Source organism: Cricetulus griseus, chromosome 4 (genome assembly GCF_003668045.3).
Source record: "Cricetulus griseus strain 17A/GY chromosome 4, alternate assembly CriGri-PICRH-1.0, whole genome shotgun sequence".
NCBI classification, from domain to species: Eukaryota; Metazoa; Chordata; class Mammalia; order Rodentia; family Cricetidae; genus Cricetulus; species Cricetulus griseus.
Window position 1 is genome coordinate 221,492,361 of NC_048597.1, and position 21,869 is coordinate 221,514,229.

At 47.5% G+C, this 21,869-nt stretch overlaps 1 protein-coding gene across 1 annotated transcript in view; it reads left to right on the plus strand.

The window, feature by feature from the left end:
- Glb1 (galactosidase beta 1) overlaps window positions 1-21,869 on the plus strand; it is a 73,806-nt gene that overhangs the window by 31,692 nt on the left and 20,245 nt on the right. Inside the window, exons 8-13 of the mRNA XM_027415296.1 lie at window positions 846-967; window positions 1,052-1,092; window positions 6,728-6,840; window positions 13,576-13,650; window positions 16,989-17,078; window positions 19,540-19,656. Coding sequence (XP_027271097.1) covers window positions 846-967; window positions 1,052-1,092; window positions 6,728-6,840; window positions 13,576-13,650; window positions 16,989-17,078; window positions 19,540-19,656 — 558 coding nt within the window. The remainder of the gene's footprint in view (window positions 1-845; window positions 968-1,051; window positions 1,093-6,727; window positions 6,841-13,575; window positions 13,651-16,988; window positions 17,079-19,539; window positions 19,657-21,869) is intronic.

Below are 21,869 nucleotides of genomic sequence, written 5' to 3' on the forward strand. Positions count from 1 at the left end.
CAACAACAAAAGAATCAGTTGTCCAGAAAAAAAACCATGGGGACTGGATATTGGATGTGAGATTCTGAACCTCAGATACTGGAATCAGTAGCTGCTCAAGTCCCTTCTGTAAAATGGGTTAGTTCTTGTAGGCTTATATTGTACATCCTGTCGTAGGCTTAAATCCTCTCTAGGCTGCTTAAACCTGTAGTATAGGTGCTGTGTGGATATAAGGTCTAAAGCCAGACGCCTTTAATCCCAGCACTTGGGAGGCAGAAGCTGGCGGGTCTCAGTGAGTTGGAGGCCGGCCTGGTCTACAAAGCTACACAGAGAAACCCTGTCTCAAAAAACCAAATAAACAAATAAATAAGGTCTCATGCCGCCCAGGCTGGTCTCTAACTCACCATTTAGCTAAAGATTTCCTCCTGCCTCTACCACCTGAGTACTGGGATTACAGGTGGGCACCACCACACCCAGTTTATGCAGTACAAGGGATGGAACCCAGGGCTTCATTCATGCTAGACGAGCATCCTACCAGCTGAGCTACATTCCCAAATATTTCTGATTGGCAGTGGGTTGCATCAACCGTACCCAGCTTGTGTTGAGTAAGATGAGATGTCACAGTTGTTGGCACTTAGAGACCCAGTATAGACACTGTTGCAGTATAGACACAACTAGAGGTCCTCAAACCCCACCCCCATCCCCCCCCCCCACCCCCCACCCCCGAAGCTCCAGGTTAGGCATGTTTATCCATCTCCCTTGCCACCTGTTCCTTGGAGAAGTGAACGGGGCATGACCAGGGACACCTCAGCATTCTCTGAAGGTCATAAGTGTCTCTTAAGTGATGCCCCCTTTTCCCTTTTCAGATCAATTCTGAGTTCTATACTGGCTGGCTAGACCACTGGGGTGAACCCCATTACACAGTGAAGACTGAAATAGTGGCTGCCTCTCTCTATGACCTGCTTGCCCGTGGGGCCAGTGTGAACTTGTGAGTATCCACCCAGCACTGGGAGAGGGAGCCCTGTAGCTACAGCTCATAGTCAAGTACGTGTGTTCTCTTATTTCTCTGTAGGTACATGTTTATAGGTGGGACCAATTTTGCCTATTGGAATGGTAAGATCCGTTTAACATCCATTAGTAAAAGCTTATTGTCTATGGTGCATGATTTGGGAGACTTGTGGCCAATTTTTATTTTCTGTTTCCATTTGTCTTCTCAATTCTCTAACACATAAGATTTTCATGTGGGGGTTAAAAAAAAATTTTAAGGGACATAATTTGATCATTTAAGGGTCTGATTTTCAGTCAGGTCTCTCTGGTAGTCTCGTGTGGTTGTGTGTGTTTGTTTACATGCTCTGGGTGTGTGTGTGTGTGTGTGTGTGTGTGTGTGTGTGTGTGTGTGTGTGTGTGTGTACATGTATATATGTGGGTGTACGTGTATGTGGAGGCCAGCGAACAACCTCAAGTGTCAGTCCTCAGGGACCAGCTATCTTCTTCTTTTTTTTTTTTGATGAGGTCTCTCTCTCTGACCTGGAACTTACCAAGTAGACGAAACCAGACACTAGGTCCTCCTGCCTCCATGTGTCTGCCTCCCCTGACATCTCTCTCTCTCTCTCTCTCTCTCTCTCTCTCTCTCTCTCTCTCTCTCTCTCTCTCAAATTATTACATGTATTTGTTTTTGTGTATGTGGCTGTCAAAGAAAAACTCATGAGAGTTGGTTCTCTTCCTCCACCCCGTGGGTCCAGCTCGGATGCCTGGGCCTTGTGGGGCATCTTTACTCCCATCTTAATCCATAAAACTGATGATTTTAAATACTGATGATTTTAAATACGTATTCCACCAGATGTCCTCAGAGTTGTACAGTCCTTCCCCTCTGCTTCCAGAACACTCTCCCATCTACCTGAAAGAAACTCCACACTGTCACAGTCACTCCCCTCTCCTCCTCTCAGCCCCCGGAAGCCACTAAGTTCTTCCCTGCCCCTGGGGACTCTCCTGCTCTAGATAGTTCATATAAACAGAACCATACAATATATAGGTTTTAATCCGATTTCTTTCATTTAGCCTAATATTTTCATCAGTGTCCTTGCATGTATTCATACTTCATTTTTATCGGTAAATGATATTCTAGGGTTGGGGTTGTGCTCGGTTGCTGGGAACTTGCCTGGCATGCACAAGGCCCTGGGTTTGAGCCCCATGCACAGCCCTGAGATGATGATACACACTTTCATCCCAGCACCTGGGAGGTAGAGGTGAAAGGGTTAGAAGTTCAAGGTAATTTTTAGGCTGTATAGAGGGTTAGAGGCCAGCCTAGACTACTTGTGACCCTGTTTCAAAAATTAAAAAAAGAGAGTGAAAGAAAAAGTTCAGTCAGCACTTAGGAGGCAGAGGCAGGAGAATTACCACAAGTTTCAGGCTAGCCTCATCTACATAGTGAGTCCTAGTCTAGCCAGGGCTGCGTAGTGAGACTCTGTCTCAAACCAAAAACAATAAATCAGTAAAAGATAGAATAACAACAGCAACAACAAAAGGCGAGAGCTGTGCTCAGCCCTCAGGGCCCTGCCCTAATGTGTGAATAGAGATGTCTCCCTCCTCTCTCTCTCTCTCTCTCTCTCTCTCTCTCTCTCTCTCTCTCTCGTTCCCTTGTCAGGCTAATTCAGACAGTGGTTATTGTATTGGCATCACTTTACAGATAAGAATATAAGGGTGCCCCAGATCACCCCATACTTCCTGTTCAGAGCCTAGATTAGAGCCCAGGCTTCAGTGAGCCAAGGGCACTGCCCTTCGGATAACCCCCTACAGCCTGGAAGCCTGGAGGGAACCCCAAACCAGCCAGGCTTGTTCTCCAGGCCTCTGAAGCTGCTTTTGGCCCAGCTGGCCTGACCTTAGCAGCTCCCCTTCCCAGGGAGGGGCCTGTCCATCCAACCTTAGGGAATGTGCATGGCCGTTTGTATAGTGCCAATCCCCAACCCTATGTGTGCACATCTCAGCACCTAGGGTGTTCCACATTTCCTGCGGGGGGGGGGGGGGGGGGGGCACTCCTCACATTTCTGTCATCTTGCATCGAATCCCCATACGTGCCTTAAGCAGGCACTACCCCCTGTGGTATTAATAACTGGCTGTGCAAGACAGGGACTTGATGGTCAGGCGTTGGTGGCACACACCTTTAATCCCAGCACTCGGGAGGCAGAGGCAGGCAAATCTCTGTGAGTTCAAGACCAGCCTGGTCTACAAGAGCTAGTTCCAGGACAGCTTCCAAAGCCACAGAGAAACCCTGCCTCGAAAAAACCAAAAAAAAAAAAAAAAAAAAGAAAAAAAAAAGACAGGAACTTGAGTTTGAGCCCACTTTCAGAAAAACCAGGCTCTGGGTGGTGGTGGTGGTGGTGGTTGGTGGTGGTGGTGGTGGTGGTGGTGGTGGTGGTGGTGGTGTGTACACCTTTAATCCCAACAATGGGGAGGCAGAGGCAGGACAATCTGTAAATTCAAGGCCAGCCTAATCTACAGAGTGAGTTCCAGGGCAGGGTCCAAAGAAACCCTGGTTTGGAAGAAAAAAAAGAAGAAGAAAGACAGACAGACAGAAAGAGAGAGAGAGAAGTGGTGTGTACTCCTTTAATCCCAATACTCTGGAGGCAGAGTACTTTGAGACCAGCCTAGTCTATAGAACAAGTCTTGGGACAGTTAGAGCTACACAGAGGAAACCCTGACTCCAAAACAAAATGAAGGGAAGAAAAGAAAAACCAGGCATGTTGAGAAGAACATCTGTAATCCTAGTGCAAGGAAGGGAGGCAGGCAGCTTCCTGGGGGCTTGCTAGCCAGCCAGTGTAAGCTAATTACTAAGCTCCAGGCAGATGAGATACCCTGTCTCTGGAACGAAATTAAGCACCAGGGAGATGACGCAGGGGCTAAAGGTTCTTGCTGCCAAGCCTCATGACCTGAGTTTGGCCCTCTGGACCTACATGGTGGAAGGAAGAAAAATGATTCCCAAAACTGACCTCCACATAAGTGCCATGGTATATATACAAACAAAACTAATTCATTAATTAACTCAGTATTTTTTTAATCCACTCAAGGCCAGATGGGTAGCTCCTGTGCACACATTTGTACACATATGCATGTCCTCGCCTATATGTGCACATTGCACGCCCACCTGCACAGACAACGCGCCCATATTATATGTGCCTGTGTGTGTGCGCGCTCACACACACACACACACACACACACACACACACACACACACACACACTCACACACACATAAAGAACTAAAGACTCTCTGGTCCACCCATTAGCCCCCTGTTCATTTCACTCAGGCTGTTGCATTTGTGTCTGGAAGTTGCACTGCGCACTGATCTCCCCATCCCCCACGCCAGGCTTGGGCTGAGGACCCAAGGGTCAGCAGGGCTTGGTCTGCCTGAAAGGTGCATGCAGCTTAGTGCAGAGCGAGTCAAATAAGAAACCCTTCGGGAGAGGAGCCACACAAGGTGAACTCCCTAGATGAGGATGTGGTCTGTAATCTCTCTCTGTGCGTCATGGGGAAGGGTATGTTTGAACCTGTGCTGCTCCTGGGGTGGGCGGCCAGACCTGATGGAGAGCTGTCTCTGACGAACAGAGTAGAGTAAATCAATCCACCAATCTGCCTCTGAGTGGTCCAGAGTGACCACTCAGTGACACTCTGTGCAGAGAATTGATGAGAAGGGAGTTGGGGGACATACACGACCTGATCCCCTCGCTCATTTGTCAGTCCCTCCGACAGTGGGTCCTCAAGCCCATCATTGTGAACTTATCACTAAGTATTGGCAAACCATCGTATTTTGTGCCTCATTTACTTACAAAAGGAACCGGCATAAAACCACTTCATCCTGACATGCCTTCGTGTCTGTGTGCTGTCTGAGCTGGAAGAAGGCACAAACCTGGCTGGTTTGCAGCAGGCTGCAGCAGCACTGCCTGTGAGGAAGGCAGTCTCAGGGCTGCAGATGTCACTTGCTTGGTAGAGTGCCAACCTAGCCTTCAGGTGGCCTTGAATTCCACCCCAGCCCTGTAAAAACCAGGCTTGGTGGTAAGCACCTGTGATCCCAGCACTCAAGAGATAAGAGGCAGGAGATCAGAAGTTCAAGGTCACCCTTGGCTACATAGTAGTTTGAAGCTAACCCGAACTGTCTCTGCTCCCACCCCCACAGGAACCAGGGTCTCCACTACAGGGCTCAAACACTGTTTCTCAGATTCATCATTTGTCTTTGTGTTATGCCTGGGTAAATTTTCAAAGGATTGGCCAATATTACAGAGAGCCTAAATTTGTGAGTAGCATCTTTGACAAGCTCTGGAGTTTCTGGTCCAGACGCTGCAACTTAGACAATAATTGCCAGGGAATTCTTTTCCTGGTCATTTTGTGTCCCTAGCCCCAACTCTCCTTAGTGGTCTGTGTGACAGGTCGAGTTCCAGGGGAAGTTATATCGATCGTATTTCCCATTGCTGTGACAAAACGCCTCGAAAAAGCAAACAAGGCAAGAGCTTCAGGTGTTCATGTCACAGCTGAAGTCTGAAAGCAGGGAGAGACGGACAATGCTGGAGCACAGCCGGCTTCGTCCTTAGTGTAGGACACTAGCCTGTAGGATGGGAGCATCTTCCATATTTAGGGCACATCCCCTCACCTCGATTAACCGAGTCTAGAAACTCCCTCACAGACATGCCACAGAGGTTTGTCTTACAGGTGAGTCTAAGTCCCACTGAGTCAGCAGTATCAGCCATCACAGGAGTAGGCCCCCAGAGAGCTGGCAAGACGCTCCTTGGGTGTGTCTCGGGAACATCACCTGCCACACAGAGAAATGACTGGGTGATGTAACTGAGTGGTATCAGCCTGTCCTGAGGAGTTCTGGAGCACAGGAGGGGGCTTATGTGTCCCCAGCCTGATTGTTTGGTAGATACAGGCTTTCCCTGGAGGGTTGTGAATGGAGGAAAAGCGGGTCAGAGAACCGGCTACTCTTCCAGAGGACCGGGATCTGATTCCCAGAGTCCACTTGGTGTCTCACAACCGTCTGTAACTCCAATCCCAGATCTGACGCACTCTTCTGGCCTCTGTGAATCAAACATGGCATATATGCTGGAAAAACACATATACACATGAAATGAAATTAAAATAAGAAAAGAGAATGGGGGCTGGAGAGATGGCTCAGCGGTTAAGAGCACTGGCTGTTCTTCCAGCAGTCCTGAGTTCTATTCCCAGCAACCATATGGTGGCTCACAACCACCTGTAATGAGATCTGGTGCCATCTTCCGGTATGCAGGCAAACATGCAGGCAGAACACTGTAGACATAATAAATAAATAAATCTTTAAAAAAAAGAAAGAAAGAAAAGAGAATGACCTTGAACTTCTGATCTCTGTGCCCCACCTCCCAAATGCTCAGTAACAGGCATGTGCCGCCCCCACCCCGTGTCTGCCGTGCAGGGGAAACGCTTGACCAACTGGATCCCAGCTCTGATTTGGGCTTTTAGGTGTCTGTTTGTTTATTGTTTTTTTTGTTGTTGTTGTTTTTGTTTTTGTGACTGGGTTTCTCAGTGTAGCCCTGGCTGTCCTGAAACTTGCTCTGTAGACCAGGGTGGCCTCAAATTGGGAGATCTACCTGCCTCTGCCTCCCAAGTGCTGAGATTAAAGGTGTGCACCTCCTGGCTATTTAATGTGTCTTTCATTTCTCCTCACCCTAACCTGAGCCCCTGAGCAAGGCCTTCAGTAGTGACCAGTGACTTTTCTGTCTCCCAGGTGCCAACATTCCCTATGCAGCACAGCCCACCAGCTATGACTACGACGCCCCGCTGAGTGAGGCAGGGGACCTGACTGAGAAGTATTTTGCTCTTCGAAATGTCATCCAGAAGGTGGGTGCTTCAAACTCTTGGCAAGCTGGACTGCTGGGGAGCCTGCCATGAGCTCCTTATGGCTCTGTAGATGATTTCCTGCTGGAACCTTATTGACAGTGGATGAGGGAGGCATGGTTTGGGGTGTAGCCGCTCCTGATGAAGACTCCGTGGGTTTATCAGCTTATCAGGTTATAGGCTCTGTACCCTTCATCTGTTAAGAGTGGAGTTAGGTACCTTGTCACGCTGTAGGGAGAGCAAAGGACCTGTATAAGCCATCAAGGATGCGGCATAGTCTGTCCAGCAAGTAGAAGCCAGAAAATGTGTCCTTGTGGCAGCTCGAGTGTGTGGGGGTGGGGGGAGGGGGATAGGCACCAGTGTGCAGAGCAGCTGTGAGCTATGCTGAGAGAGATGCTGTGTTCTATCTGGGGCAGGTGGCTTCCTCTAGCTGGCTCTGGAAGCTCTTGGTCCTGCCAGCAGCCAGCCTTTGAAGCACCTAAAGTCCTCAGGTGGGGTTTCCTGTCTGTGCGGTGAGTTTAAAGAAAAAAAAACAAAACCCACAGTTTTTCTGCTCAGTCACCTGAGTTTTGAAGTTTAAAACAACATAGGTTTTCTGTCTATAAGTGGTAGATAGTTAAGTGTCGTGTAATGTCAATTTTAAGTATGTGTTATGATTTGTGATAGGAAGTATTTTCTTTTGTTTTTTGGTTTTTTTTGTGTGTGAATATGTTTTGAGACAGGGTCTCTCTATATGGATGAGGCTGGCACTTTGAGTTTACAGAGATCCAGCCTCTGCCTCCTAAGAGCTGGGATTAAAGGTGTGCACCACCACAGCTGGCATGTTATGGAAAAAGCTTGATATAAACGGGGGTGTTGCACACCTGTAATCTGGGGATGCAGCAAGAGGATCAGGAGTTAAATCATTCTCAGTTATATAGTTCAAAGCCAACCTGGGCTGCATAAGACCCTGGAGAGAGAGAGAGAGAGAGAGAGAGAGAGAGAGAGAGAGAGAGAGAGAGAGAGATCTCACCTAATATTTCTTTACCTTTTGAAAATTTTATTTATTTTTTTAAGATTTGGTGTGTGTGTGTGTGGTGTACATGTGTGTGGGTCCACTTGGAAGGTGGAGGCAGGAGGATCAGGAGTTCAAGGCCATCCTTGGCTACATTGAGAATTTGCTACATGGAATCGTGTTTTAATTAATTACTTAATTCAGACCACAACGGCTTCAGATAATGTTTTTATCCATACGTCTCCTTCCTTCACAGATTAAGCAGGTATGTGTTTAATTTGTGCCAGCTGGTTTTAGCTTCTTGGTGCATACAGGCCTCCTGCAAAAGGTAAAATCTGAAGCAAGACTTGCAGGCAGAGATGAGAGGTCAGTGTGTTGATGGCCAGGGCTGGAACGTTGTCAGAACTCAGCCAGAGAGGGGAAGGTGCCCTGCTCTAGAATGCATTGGAAGGAGCCAGCCAGGGGAGTGCGGGGAGATGGGTGAAGCCGGGGTCAGGTATGGAACTGTCTCCTAGGCCAGACTGTGAGTGCTTTACTTAAAGAAGGGAGGCCAAATGGGAGAGCTGAGCAGAATTGCTGAAAGGTTGTGCAGGCTGCAGGAGTTGACCAGGAGGAGGACACAGTGAAAAGGGAAGACCAGTTAGGGACGGGTGGTAATTGCGGTGTGTGAGTGAGTACACACCATCAATCAGACTCAGACCACAGTGTGAGAGCCGCGTGCTGTGATTCACACCTATAACCTCAGCACTTGGGAAACTGAGGTACCAAGAATTTGAGGTCAACCCTGGGCTACACAGTGAGTTCAAGGCCAGCCTAAGATAGCCACAATGTGAAGTCCTGTCTCAAGGAGGGAAGGGAGGGGCTGGAGAGATGGTGCAGAGATTAAGAGCATTGACTCCTCTTCCAGAGGTCCTGAGTTCAAATCCCAGTAACCACATGGTGGCTGACAACCATCCGTTATGAGATCTGGTGTCAACTTCTGGCCTGCAGGCAAACATGCAGACGGAATACTATACATAGTAAATGAAATAAATCTAAAAAAAAAAAAAAAAAAAAAAAAAAAAGTGTGCACCAGGAAGGCAAGGGAGCAGGGAGGAAGGGGTGAGAAGTGAGAGAGAAGCTACTAGTGTTTTCTGAGGCAAGTTTGAGAGAAAAGGCAAGAATCAGATGCTCGGGCTGGCGACATGGTTCAGTGGGTGAGTGCTCATCACCAAGGCTAAGGACCTGAGTTCAAGTCCCAGGATCCACAAGGTAGAGAGAGAAAAGTAACCCTTGACCATTGTCCTCTGATCTCCTGAACACATGCAACCTGTGGCAGGGCATACACACAGACACACACACATAATTAAAAATATAATTATAAAATACCAACAACATGCCGGGCAGTGGCGGCGCACACCTTTAATCCCAGCACTCAGGAGGCAGAGGCAGGCGGATCTCTGAGTTTGAGGCCAGCCTGGTCTACAGAGCAAGTTCCAGGATAGGTTCCAAAGCCACAGAGAAACCTTGTTGTGAAAAACAAACAAAAACATAAACCACATAATACCAGAATCAAGAACCAAATGTCTCTTACTGTTTGGCCTGACAACTCCAAGGATGAAGCTGTCACTTGTGTGTGTGTGTGTGTGTGTGTGTGTGTGTGTGTGTGTGTGTGTGTGCGTGCGCGCGCGCGCTCGAACGTGTCTGCACATGCAAACACTGTGGTACTCCTGTGAAGATCAGACATATCCATGACAGTTGTCAGCAGAGGGTGTCTGCAGCCCACACAGCGGCTAAGAGGGCCATGTACAAGACCCACCCAGGAGGTCCCATGGATCTAACCTTCAGGCCAAGTAGGGCAGCCCTGGAGGGGAACCATCCTCACAGTGAATGTGACAGAGCCAGCAAGGTGCTCAGCAGGAAGGCACTCACTGCCACAAGCCTGACAAACAGAGTTCAACCTCCAGGCCCTACGTGGTAGGAGAGAACTGACTCCCACAAGTGGTCCTCTGACCTCGCATGTGCACACCCACATAATAGTTTTGTTATTTTGGGGTTTGTTTGTTTGTTGGCTTGTTTTGTTTTGGTTTTGGTTTTTGGTTTTTTGAGACAGGGTTTCTCTGTGGCTTTGGAGGCTGTCCTGGAACTAGCTCTTGTAGACCAGGCTGGTCTTGAACTCACAGAGATCCGCCTGCCTCTGCCTCCCGTGTGCTGGGATTAAAACTGTGCACCACCACCGCCGGTGCCACCACCACTGCCCAGCCACATAATACTTTTTTAATGTAATAAATAAAATGTTTAAAGAAAACAAATGTGATAGATTCCAGTTTAACATGTGACCCCCTCGTTCCTTCCTTCTCTCTCCTCTCTCACCTCCTCACCTCTTTTTCTCTTGTTTCTCCCTTCTTTTGTGATATTTCAAGTCTAAAGGGCAGGAATGGCTTGTTCTATATCATCATCAGGTCTAGGAGACAGAGATGGCTTTTTTTTTTTTCATTCATCCACTGGTTACTTATTTATTCACTTACCTATTTATTGGTTTTTCAAGGCAGGTTTTCTCTGTGTAGCCCTAGCTGTTCTGGAACTCACTCTGTAGACCAGGCTGGCCTCAAACTCAGAGATCTGCCTGCCTCTGCCCACCCACCAAGTGCTAGAAATAAAGGTGTGTGCCATCACCTCCTGGCTCTGGAATGGCTTATTTTAAAAGGCAGTGGAACCTTCTGTTTGTTTCCCCCAGTGCTGGGGACCAACGCCCAGGGCCTTGTGCATGCTAGAGAAGTGATCTTCCATTGAGTAACGTCTCTGGCCCTTAGTCGTCTTTCTCACAGGATTTGTAGATATGTCTGCAGTAGGTAACTGATTTGTTAAAGTATTTGGAAATTTGCTTGCCGGAGGAAGGGAAATATCTCTGACAAGTGCCCCATGTAGACTGCCTGGCCCCTCCCTTCTCCAAAGACTTAGGGAGTGGAAAGTCTTTCCCAGTGAATCATTGTTAAGGGTACCCAAGTGGAGATGGACATGGCTCACTCTGCCTTGGATGGAGATGGACATGGCTCACTCTGCCTTGGATGGAGATGGACATGGCTCACTCTGCCTTGGATGGAGGTGGACATGGCTCACTCTGCCTTGGATGGAGGTGGTCATGGCTCACTATGCCTTGGATAGAGATGCACATGGCTCACTCTGCCTTGGACTCTGGAGAGAATGGCTTCCCAGCAGGCTGCATAAGCCTATACTCACTGAAAAAGGTCACGTGTGAACCTTCAAGGCATCAAGGTTTGACAAAACTTGTGACATTTGCATTTTTCTTAGGTACTGTCTTTGGTGTGGGTAAAACTGAACCAGGCACGGTTAACACTTTGACCATAAAACTATAGGGCAAAGCCCTCCTCCCTCTCCAGTCCTGATGAGGCAATGGTGGCTCTATTTTTATGAGCTCTTGTAAAATTGGTAACCTGTTTTTAGTAGTTCTATAAAACATGTGTGTGCATGTGTGAGCGTGTGGGTACAAACATACATGTGTGAGGGACAGAGGCCAACTTCTGCTATCTTCCCCTGTCTCTCTCTGGTCTATTTGAGATAGGGTCCCTCACTGGACTCTGAGCTTGTTTTATCAGCTAGCCTGGCTGCCTCGAAAGCCCCACCTCTGTATCCCCTGGGGCTGAGTCACATGTGTACCACCACACCTGGGGCTGGCTTACATGTGTATCACCACACTTGGCTTTCACGTGACCCCTGAGAGGTCCTCATGCTTCCATGGTGGGTACTCTTCCAGCCCAGCCATTGGCCTCTGACTCATGTCTGAGCAGAGTCGCTCATGCTGGTTTCTGACTGTGTAATAATATGGGAATCCTTAATGTATGACTTAATATGAGGTTAATACAGCAGTTTTGGGTATTTCTTTTTTTTTATTTATTATGTATACAACATTCTGCTTCCATGTATATCTGCACACCAGAAGAGGGCACCAGATCTCATAATGGATGGTTGTGAGCCACCATGTGGTTGCTGGGAATTGAACTCAGGACCTCTGGAAGAGCAGTCGGTGCTCTTAACCTCTGAGCCATCTCTCCAGCCCCTGTTTTGGGTATTTCTCACACTGAACAAGGACTGTTTATAGCCACACAAAATGCTAAGCAGAATCTGTTGGAGGATGAATGAAGACATGAGACTAGAGAAGGACAAGCCAGTTTCCGTGGAATCTACTGGATTCCCTGGAGGCGTTGGGGAGAGCAGCTCTCGGCTGGGTATGCTCCTCTGAATGCTGAGACAGGCCATGTTGATGGTCAGTCTAAAGCCATGTTTTAGGCACAGATTATGATGGAGAAATGTAGTGGCATCTGGCCTTGACAGTGAACCTGAAGAAGTAGCCACACCCTTTGGGTGTGGTTTCAGGTAGGGACAAGGTCACCTTTAGGTAGAGTAATTGCAGGCTGGCACTCTCTTGGCTTGCAGAGAGCAGAGCAAGGGCAGAGACGGCATCTTCTGGAGCAGGGACTCCCTAGTGGCTATTTACTCTCATCTGTGAAACTTGTTGCCAATGAAACACCTGTTTATCTTTATCCGGTGAACTCCTTAATCCCCCGCCTTCAGAGAAATAAAGGATAAGAGGTATAGAGTTTGTGTATATTTGCTTATATCTGAGACATTGATTACCTAGATCTTATGACTTTGCTAAGCAATAAACTTCTACAGATAAAACATTAAACAGAAGCCAGTGTTGGTGGCACACACCTTAGTCCCAACACTTGGGAGGCAGAGACAGGTGGATCTCTGTGAGTTCAAGGCCAGCCTGGCCTACAGAGTGAGTTCTGGGACAGGCTCCAAAGCAATACAGAGAAACCCTGTCTCGAAAAACCAAAACAACAATAACAACAAAAAAATTAAACAGAGATGAGACGTGATGGTACATGATTTTAATCCCAGCACTAAGGAGGCAGAGGCAGGCAGATCTCTGAGTTCAAGGCCAGTCTGGCTGGTCTACAGAGTGAGTTTCAGGACAGCCAGGGTTACACACAGAAATCTTATCTTTTTTTTTTTTTTTGTTTTGTTTTGTTTTGTTTTTTTTCGAGACAGGGTTTCTCTGTGGCTTTGGAGGCTGTCCTGGAACTAGCGCTTGTAGACCAGACTGGTCTCGAACTCACAGAGATCTGCCTGCCTCTGCCTCTCTAGTGCTGGGATTAAAGACGTGTGCCACCACCACCCGGCCAGAAACCTTATCTTGAAAAACCAAAAAGAAGAAAAGAAAAAAATTACTTTATAGGGCTGGAGAGATGGCTCAGCGGTTAAGAGCACTGACTGTTCTTCCAGAAGTCCTTTGTTCAATTCCCAGCAACCACATGGTAGCTCACAACCACCTTGAATGAGATCTGGTGCCTGTAACGAGAACAAAGATGATCTGTAGTCCATAAGGTCAAGATATTTTTTATTTAGATAAACACCAGCCAAACACTAGCCAGAGCGTGCGAGGAGCAGCAAGTCAGGGAGGCCAGAGCGAAGGGCCTCCAGTGTGCTCGCTGCCCCTTGACAGCCCATTCTGTGTGATCCTGACCTCATCTTGACCACGCCTTGACAGGCATGGTCAGGCACACCTGTAGCCAGCCTCTAACAGGTGTGGCTTACTGTCCCCTACAGGTGCCCTTGGCTGGCATGCAGACAGAAGACTGTGTACATAATAAATAAAATCTTTAAAAAATTACTTTATAGATGTGTGTCTAAAAGGTTAATGGGTTTTTTTCTCTTCTTTTCCCCACTCTGCTTTATAGTTTAAAGATGTCCCAAAAGGTCCTATCCCTCCATCAACTCCCAAGTTCGCCTATGGAAAAGTTGCTCTGAGAAAGGTAAGACAACACAGGGTTGGAAGTGAAGCTCAGTGGGTAGGGTGCTTGCTTGGCATGCATGGAGCCCTGGATTCCATCCCGAGTAACTCATAAGCCGGGTGTGCTGGCACACACCTGTCACCCCAGCATTCAGGAGGTAGAGGCAGGAGGATCAGGGGTTCAGGGTCATCCTTGGCTACATAGTGAGTGAGAGGCTAGCCTGGGCTAAGTAAAAACCCTGTCTCAAAAAGAAAAAGAAAAAGTCACATCCTCACTGAGAGTCCGATGGGGAGACGCCGTAAGTGAAAGTGACACAGGCTGGAGGCTTGTTTTCTCCGAATTTGTTTTCTGAGAGGTGGTGGAGTGACTGCCATTTCTGGGGGATCGAGGAGATGGAAGATAAGATGGATGTAAGCTGACAGGAAGTAAGACACACCACACAAGAGGGACTTTGGTTCAGCTCGGCTTTCTCCCACCATTTACCTCTTTAATTTATTCGTTATTACATTTATTTGGGGAGTTGGGAGACATGCATGCCATGATCCCCAGGTGGAGACTAGTGAGCAGCATGAAAGGGTCTGGGGAATGGAACTCAGGTCGTCAGACATGATGGCAGTGCCCTCACCTGCTGGACCGTCTCGCCCGACCCATCCACTCCCTTTTTAATGAGTTCCTCCAAGCCCCAGGAATTTTGATATCTCTGCCCTTAAGTTAGATCCAAAAATCGTATCCTAGTGGCTTATTGAACACTGAAACATCAGAGGAGAAATACAGAAATTAAGCATTGATAAGAAGTAAGATGATTTTATTCTGGGAAAACAGGAGAGAGTTACTTAATGGTTGGGAGGAGGGATGTACCAAAATTGGTTTGTTTTGACTCTCTGGATCTTCAGGTTTTCCCCTCGACCTATCCCTTACTCCTACATGTATTCGTTCACCAGAAAAAGAAGAAAACATGAACAGTCACTTATTTCTTAAGAATATCAAAATTCTAAAATAGCAACCTAAGTTTTTATCTTTTAAGCCAAGCGCCAAACACCATAGTAGTTTTTCCATTTGAAGCCCTCTGACTTCTGGTTGGCTGCCTGTGCTTCTGTAATAGTTTCCACCCAGTATAGAATCCTGTGTCACATTCTACAAAGAGTGTGGTCTCTGATAGGAATCTCTTCTTAGATTAATCACCCTTGAATCACACTTGGACAGGGGAGCTTGTTCATCTCTGTAGCTGCTTAAGAAAAAAGGGTTGCTTGGTTTTAAAACAATAAAAAGTTCTTTTACGTGATATAAAAGAACTCCAAATGTTCAAAACAACAGCAATATTAAAGTTGAAAAAATAAAAAATAAATAAATAAAGCTTTGTGCCATGGAGGAAATCAGCAAACTGGGCATGGTAGCTCCTGCCTGTAATCCTAGCACTTTGGAAACTGAGGCAGGAGGATTGCTGTTTTGCTCTTATGTTACATAGTTGAGTTTGAAGCTAGCCTGGGCTATAGAGAAAGATTCTGTCTACAAACAAAAATTCAAGGGGGAGCAGATATGTTGGCACATGTTTGGGAGTGAGAGGTAGGAAAGAGGGTTAGATGTTCAGGGTGATTATTTTGGCTCATAGAGAGTTCCAGCCTGGGCTACAGGAAATACTCACTGGCTAATAAACTCAAAACAAAACACAAGAAACAAGGGAGGGAGGGAGGGAGGGAGGGAGGGGGAGGGAGGGAGGGAGGGAGGGGAGGGAGGGAATTAGTATACAACACTTCAATTTATACAAAACATAGTATATAGGATTAAAGTTTTTCATTTATTTAAGATTGTGTGTGTGTGTGCGCGCGTGTGTGTGTGCGTGTGCGTGTGCGTGTGCTCGCGCGTGTGCGTGTGTGCGCGTGTGCACTCTCCAGTGTTCAAGAGAGCGCATGATGGAACTCACCCACACTTGTAGAGGTCAGAGGGCAACTTTCAGGAGCCATGACACAGACTCAGAACACGTGCCACATAAGCTTGCAGACGGTGAAGCCACTGTGAAGCAAGCATATGATATGGTCGTGGCAGATCTAATCTTGAGTCATTTGCCTCAAGCTACTATCTTAGCTTCAGGGTTCTTCCTCACTTGAAAACCCATTGAAATGCTTTGCAGAGGCGGCAGCCTCCGCATCTTAGATGCCAGCCTTTCTTAGATAGACAGCTCTGAGCTGTGTTTCTGAATAGGCACACTTCAAACTCTTTTTAAGACTACCAGCATTTACGTTTTTATCAATCATTAGGAGCAGGGCCTAGCGAGATGGCTCCACAGTTAAGAGCGCTCACTGCTCTTTTTTTGGTTTGGTTTGGTTTTCTCTGTGCAGTCTTGGGTCTCAATATCTAGACCAGGGTGGCCTCCGAGTCACATTTGCTTGCCTCCCAAGTGCTGGGATTAAAGGTGTGTGACCATGCCCAGATTGGACTCCTGTTCCAGAGGATCCAGGTTCCATTCCCAGCACCTACATGGCAGCTGGCAACCATCTGTGACTGCAGTTCCAAAATCTGATGCCCTCTTTTGGTCTCCTTGGGCACTGCACACACACAGAGTGCACTGCACCCCCCCACACACACACACACACAGAGTGCACAGACAAACATGCAGGGAAAACACCCACATACACAAAGGAAAGAGTTCGGAGCAGTTAGCGTATGGTGGCGCACTGGGGAGGCAGAGGCCTGGTCTACATAGCAAGTTCCAGGACAGCCAGGGCTACATAGTAAGACCCTGTCTCAAAATAAATAAATAAAATGTTAAGAGCAGGCCCTGGGGCTGCAGCTCAGTGATAGACAACTTCCTTGTCCACCCTGTGGGAAACCCTGGTTTAGTTCCCCAGCACTGCAAAAGGTAAAAATGGTAAGAAATAAAAGCTGCATGTTAGCTCGGTAAGTGGGGAGCCTGCTTGGCACGCAGTTTGAGTTTGAAGCCCAGCATTCCGAAACAAGATGGGTGTGGTAGCACACTTACATAACCCCAGCGCTTGGAGGATCAAGGTCATCCTTGGCCACATAGCAAGCCTGAGGCCTGCCTAGGACCCATGAGATTCTTTCTCAGAAAGAACAGGTAGACAGAGAGAGAGAGAGAGAGAGAGAGAGAGAGAGAGAGAGAGAGAGAGAGAGAGAGAGAGAGAGAGAGAGAGAGAGAGAGGAGAGAGAGAGAGAGAGAGAGAAGAAAAGAAGGAGTGGAACAAAATTAAAGGTGATTGTGAAGCAAATGGAATTTGGACAATTGAAGCTTATCTCGGTGTCTTTGATAATTCAGACTAATGTAACCCCCCCAACCCCCACCCCACCCCACGACAACCCGATCACTGGTGACATGATGCTGATCTGTTTTTGCTTCTTTTTAGTTCAAGACAGTGGCAGAAGCTCTGGACGTCCTGTGTCCCAATGGCCCCGTGAGAAGCCGCTACCCGCTGACATTCATCCAAGTTAAACAGGTAGGCTTCCACAGGGAACACTGCTTTTCTCCTGGTGTTTCCTTATCACTTCCTGGGCATGCATATTTGAATACTGAGTGCTGGGATTAAAGGTGTGCCTCACCACCGCCCAGCTCCACTTTTCATCTGATTCTTGAGTTAGCAGTAGCTTTTCCTGCTTAGTGTGTGCATGTAGTAGATTGCTTTCTCCTTTTAAGCATCTGTCTGTCTTCCTGCCTGCCTGTCTCTCTATCTGTCCATGATGACCGTTGTCCTCAGAGGATGAGGACAGCACTGACCTGGGCTTCCAGGAGGGGAGGGAAAGCTAAGTGTTCACTGCAGACTTGGTTCGGACAGCCCTTGTAGGTACCCCATGAATGAGTGGGCCCCACTTTTGCAGCCTGCGCACACCATAGTTAAACTGAAAGGTATCATGTGGGTGCATCCTAGACCTAAAACATGGTGGCCCAGGTGCCCCGCCCCGCCCCGCCCCGTTCCAGAGCAGTACACTGCAGGGACCAGAGAACACAGCTCTGAGACCAGCGGCTGCCAGGGGACTGCAGAGTAGCCTCTTACAACATTATTGAAAAGACTGGCAGAGTGTGGGGCCCTCCTCTCCTTAAACCAACTGTGACACAGTTGGTGAAGCAGAACAAGCATAAAATTAGCAACTGGAAACAAATACCAAGCTAAGATTAAATGAGGGTGACCTCCACTGAAAGCTAGGAAGGAAGACGCAGGTGACCTAACACTTCAGAAAATAGGGCTGAGATCCCAACCAAGTGATCAAATGTGACAAGGGGCCAAGTGACCCATGGCATCCATGCCCCCCCACCAGGAGGACTTGTCTCCTCTTCTGTGCCCACATAAAAGGCATTTTAGTGACTCCAACAAGGGAGCATTGGTCTAGGTTCAGTCTGAACTCCTCAAAAACTATCGATGTCAGTCCAGCTGAGGTAGCCACATATGTAATGACAGTGAGAGGCAGACAGACGGCAGGAGGCCAGGCCTCCACAGGAAGATCCAGCCTGGCCTCCACAGGAAGGTCCAGCCTGGCCTCCACAGGAAGGTCCAGCCTGGCCTCCACAGGAAGATCCAGCCTGGCCTCCACAGGAAGGTCCAGCCTGGCCTCCACAGGAAGGTCCAGCCTGGCATGAGAAGATAGTGCAACCTTGTCTCAAAACAAAAATGAGAAAATACAATAACAAAAATTCTAATGAGATCATGCATTAGAGACTAGATTTAGAAAGACTTTAAGGGACTGGAGAGATGGTTCGATAATTTAGAGCAGTGGCTGCTCTTCCAGAGGACCCGGGGTTCAATTCCCAGCACCTATATGTCAGCTCACAACTGCCTGTAACTTCAGCGCCAAGGGTTTCAAAGCCTCTGGCCGGCATTCATGAGCACATGCCTGTACATGCACGCGCACGCGCACACACACACATACAAACATGCCGAGCATGGCACGATTACCACATGTAACCAGGCATGGTGGTACATGTATGTACTCTCGTGACTTGGGAGGTGGAAGCAGGGGACAAGAAGCTCAAGATTGTCCTTGGTTACCTAGTAAATTTGAGGGCAGCCTAGATTGCCAGAGTCTTTGTCTCAAAAATCAATATTACTCCTGATTTGGTAGCAATACCTGCCCCCCCCCCCAACTCTCTCTTTCCTCTTTGCTTCATTCAGATACTTTCAGATTGAGTCTTGTTTTGTACCCTAAAGCAGATTCAGCCCAAGAGCCTGGAGAATGTTTTACTGAGCAGACTGAGTGTTTGTCCTGTTTGGGGAGCTTTTCCTGGCTTTAAAAAAATTTTATGTGTATGCATGTTTTGCCTGCTTGACTGTGCGTACATTACCTGCATGCCTGGTTCCTGCAGAGGCCGAAAGAAAGCGTCATATCCCCAGGAGCTGGAGTTAAAGACTGTTGTGAACCCAGGTCCCCTGCAAGAGCAGCAAGTGTTCTGTATTGCTGAGCTATCTATCTCTCCAGACCCTTTTAAAAATTATTACCACATATTTTGTTGTTGTGAATATGTTTGTGTGCCACAGTGCACATATGAAGGTCAGAGGACAACTTGTGGAAATGTGTTCTCTCTTTCCACCATGTGGGTCCCAGGGATTGAACTCAGGTCATCAGGCTCTGGGGCAAGCTCCTTTACCCACTGAGCCATTTCACCAGCTCTTGACTGGTTTTTGAGTTAATAGTAGTGGCCTCTGACATATAGGGTGTGACTTCCCTGGGTCATTCTGGGCAGTGGCTTGGCTTTTGTTTCCCCATGTGGCGGAGAAGAGAGTCCCTGGCTATTCAAATAGTTCCACCAAGATCAAAAAAGTCAGCTCGAATTTGGCAGTGGGTGGGGGAAGGTTTCGTTCCCTACGGTTTTCAGAGCGTCGCTTTCATCCACATCAAGAACAACCAGGTTCTTAGTAGCCAAACTTTGAGAGTAAAACATTTCTCTTGTATCCCTTTTCCAACCAGTATTTTGGGTATGTGCTGTACCGAACAACACTTCCTCAAGAATGCAATGGCTCGATGCCCATCTTCTCCTCACCCTTCAATGGTGTCCGTGACCGGGCTTATGTGGCTGTGGACGGGGTAAGCGTTCTCTTTGAACTATGCATCTCAGCCTTGACGGGGGATGGGGTCACTCTTACTAACGTGGCATTGGATGCTTCTGTCACATCTCCAGTTCAGCCTGTGTCCCTTGGCAGTGACCTTGCTGGCTGATATGGCCCACGTGCTGCAGACTCGGGGCTATTCCCTAACACTCGCACTCTAGGAAGGGCTGGATCTCCTGAGCCCAAGGTCATCTCCTTCCCTGAGTGAGCTCAGCCTGTCATCCAGGCTGCTTTTTAGGGATAGGATCCGTGTCAGCTTGGTACCTGTCACCATACAAAGTGTGTTGAACTGGGTTGGGTGTGAGATGCCATAGTCTAGAGGGTTGTGACTAAGTGCACCAAGGAGTTGATTTCACAGCAACATGTAGACACATTTTTAACATCCTTTCCAACATCTAGTGTGATAGCACACGCCTGCAACCCCAGCTCTCAGAAGGCTGAGGCAGGAGAATTGCAAGACCCAGGCCAGCCTACACCTACAAGATGAAACCCAGGGCCTAAAAAACAAAAACAACCACCAAGATAAGAGAGCCAGAGCCGGGTGAGATAGCTCAGCAGGTAAAGGCACTTGCCCCTGACTGAACCTGATAGTTTGAGTCTGGTCCCTGGGACCCATGTGGTACAGAGCAGAGATCCCTGCAGACTGTCTGATAGCCACATGTGTGCCTCAGCACTTGGGTGTGCACCCACAGCAAATGAATTATAAATGTATTAATAAAAGGTATCTATAGCTGTTCCCCTCATTGAAAGTTACGGGAAAAGCTCATGGGAAGATTTTTCTCAGCAAGGAATTTTTTTTCAGAAAAGTTTTATAGTTTAGAGGGTTTTTTCTTTTTGGTTTTTGTTTTTTGAAACAGGGTCTGGTGCATTCCAGGCTAGCCTCAGACTTGCTTTGTATCCAGGACGAGCCTTGAACTCTGGATCTTCCTGCTTTACCTCCCAAGTATTGGTGATTCCAGGTGTGCACGGCCACATTTGGAGTAGTTTAAAGTAATATTTCCATTCTTGGTGGGGAAGATAGCTTGCCTTGCAAGCATAAGGACCTGGGTACAGCCATACATGCAGGCAAAACACTCATTAACAGAAAATAAAATAATAAGAAGAAAAAAACGAGGTGTGGCAGCATTCGGCTATAACCTCAGTTCGGGGGAAACGGGCAAGATCTTGTGGGAGCCTGGCCAGCCAGCCTAGTCTCTTTGGCAAGTTCCAGGTGAACAGGAGACTTTATCTCCAAAAGGAAGTGGACCATTTCTGAGGAATGACACCTAAAGTTGTCCCTCTGTCTTCTACATGCATATACATATTCATGGGTGCTTTCATGTGAACACTTACACAGTGCATGAGCTTTATTTTATAATCAACAGGTTTAAACTCACTGGTGAAATGTGACACTGTGCTTGTCATTTCCTGGCCTTCATTGGGAGTTGTGTCTTAGTGACTTATGGTCAGTGTGACCAGTCTTAAAGATAACCTCTTAAATTAGGGATGGGATTGGAGACTTAGCTCAGTGGGAGAGTGCTTACCTAGTGAGTCCAAAGCCCTGGGTTCAGTTCTCAGCTCCAGAAAATTAGTTAATTCAGTGATCAATTCAAATAAAAAGTTTGGGATGTGTCCTTGAAAAAATACCTGTTGTTCCCCTCGTTCTGTTACATAATCTCTGTGGTTAATGCATCCTAGCAAGTGAGGTGAGCTGACTCCACCTAACTCCGATTTTATCTGTTACCTGATTTTATCTGTTCCCACCACATGTTTAAAGGCTGTCTCTTTTTTACCTAACTTGGGCTGTGAGATCATGCAGCAGTTCCTTCTCACAAGAACACACCCCTGGAATGTCTTGTCTGTTTCATTCCTTTAAATATGGAAGTGTAGGAGGCATGTCTAAAAGCTTGGCAGGAGAAGCAGAAGTTCCAGAGGGGCGTTGGTTACAAAGGGCAAGGCCAGCCTCGGCTACTCAAGGCCCTCTCTCAAAAAAAAAGCAAATAAACAAGCAAACAAAAAGAAATGAAATGAAGAAGGCCTGCGAGATGGCTCAGTCACCGAGGGGGCTTGCTGCCAAGCCTGATGACCTGAGTTCAATCCCTGGGACCCACATGGTAGAAGGAAAGAATGGACTTCAAGTTATCCTGTGACCTCCACATACACCATGGTACACAAATGTCTACACAACTGTGCGTGCCCATACATACCCCT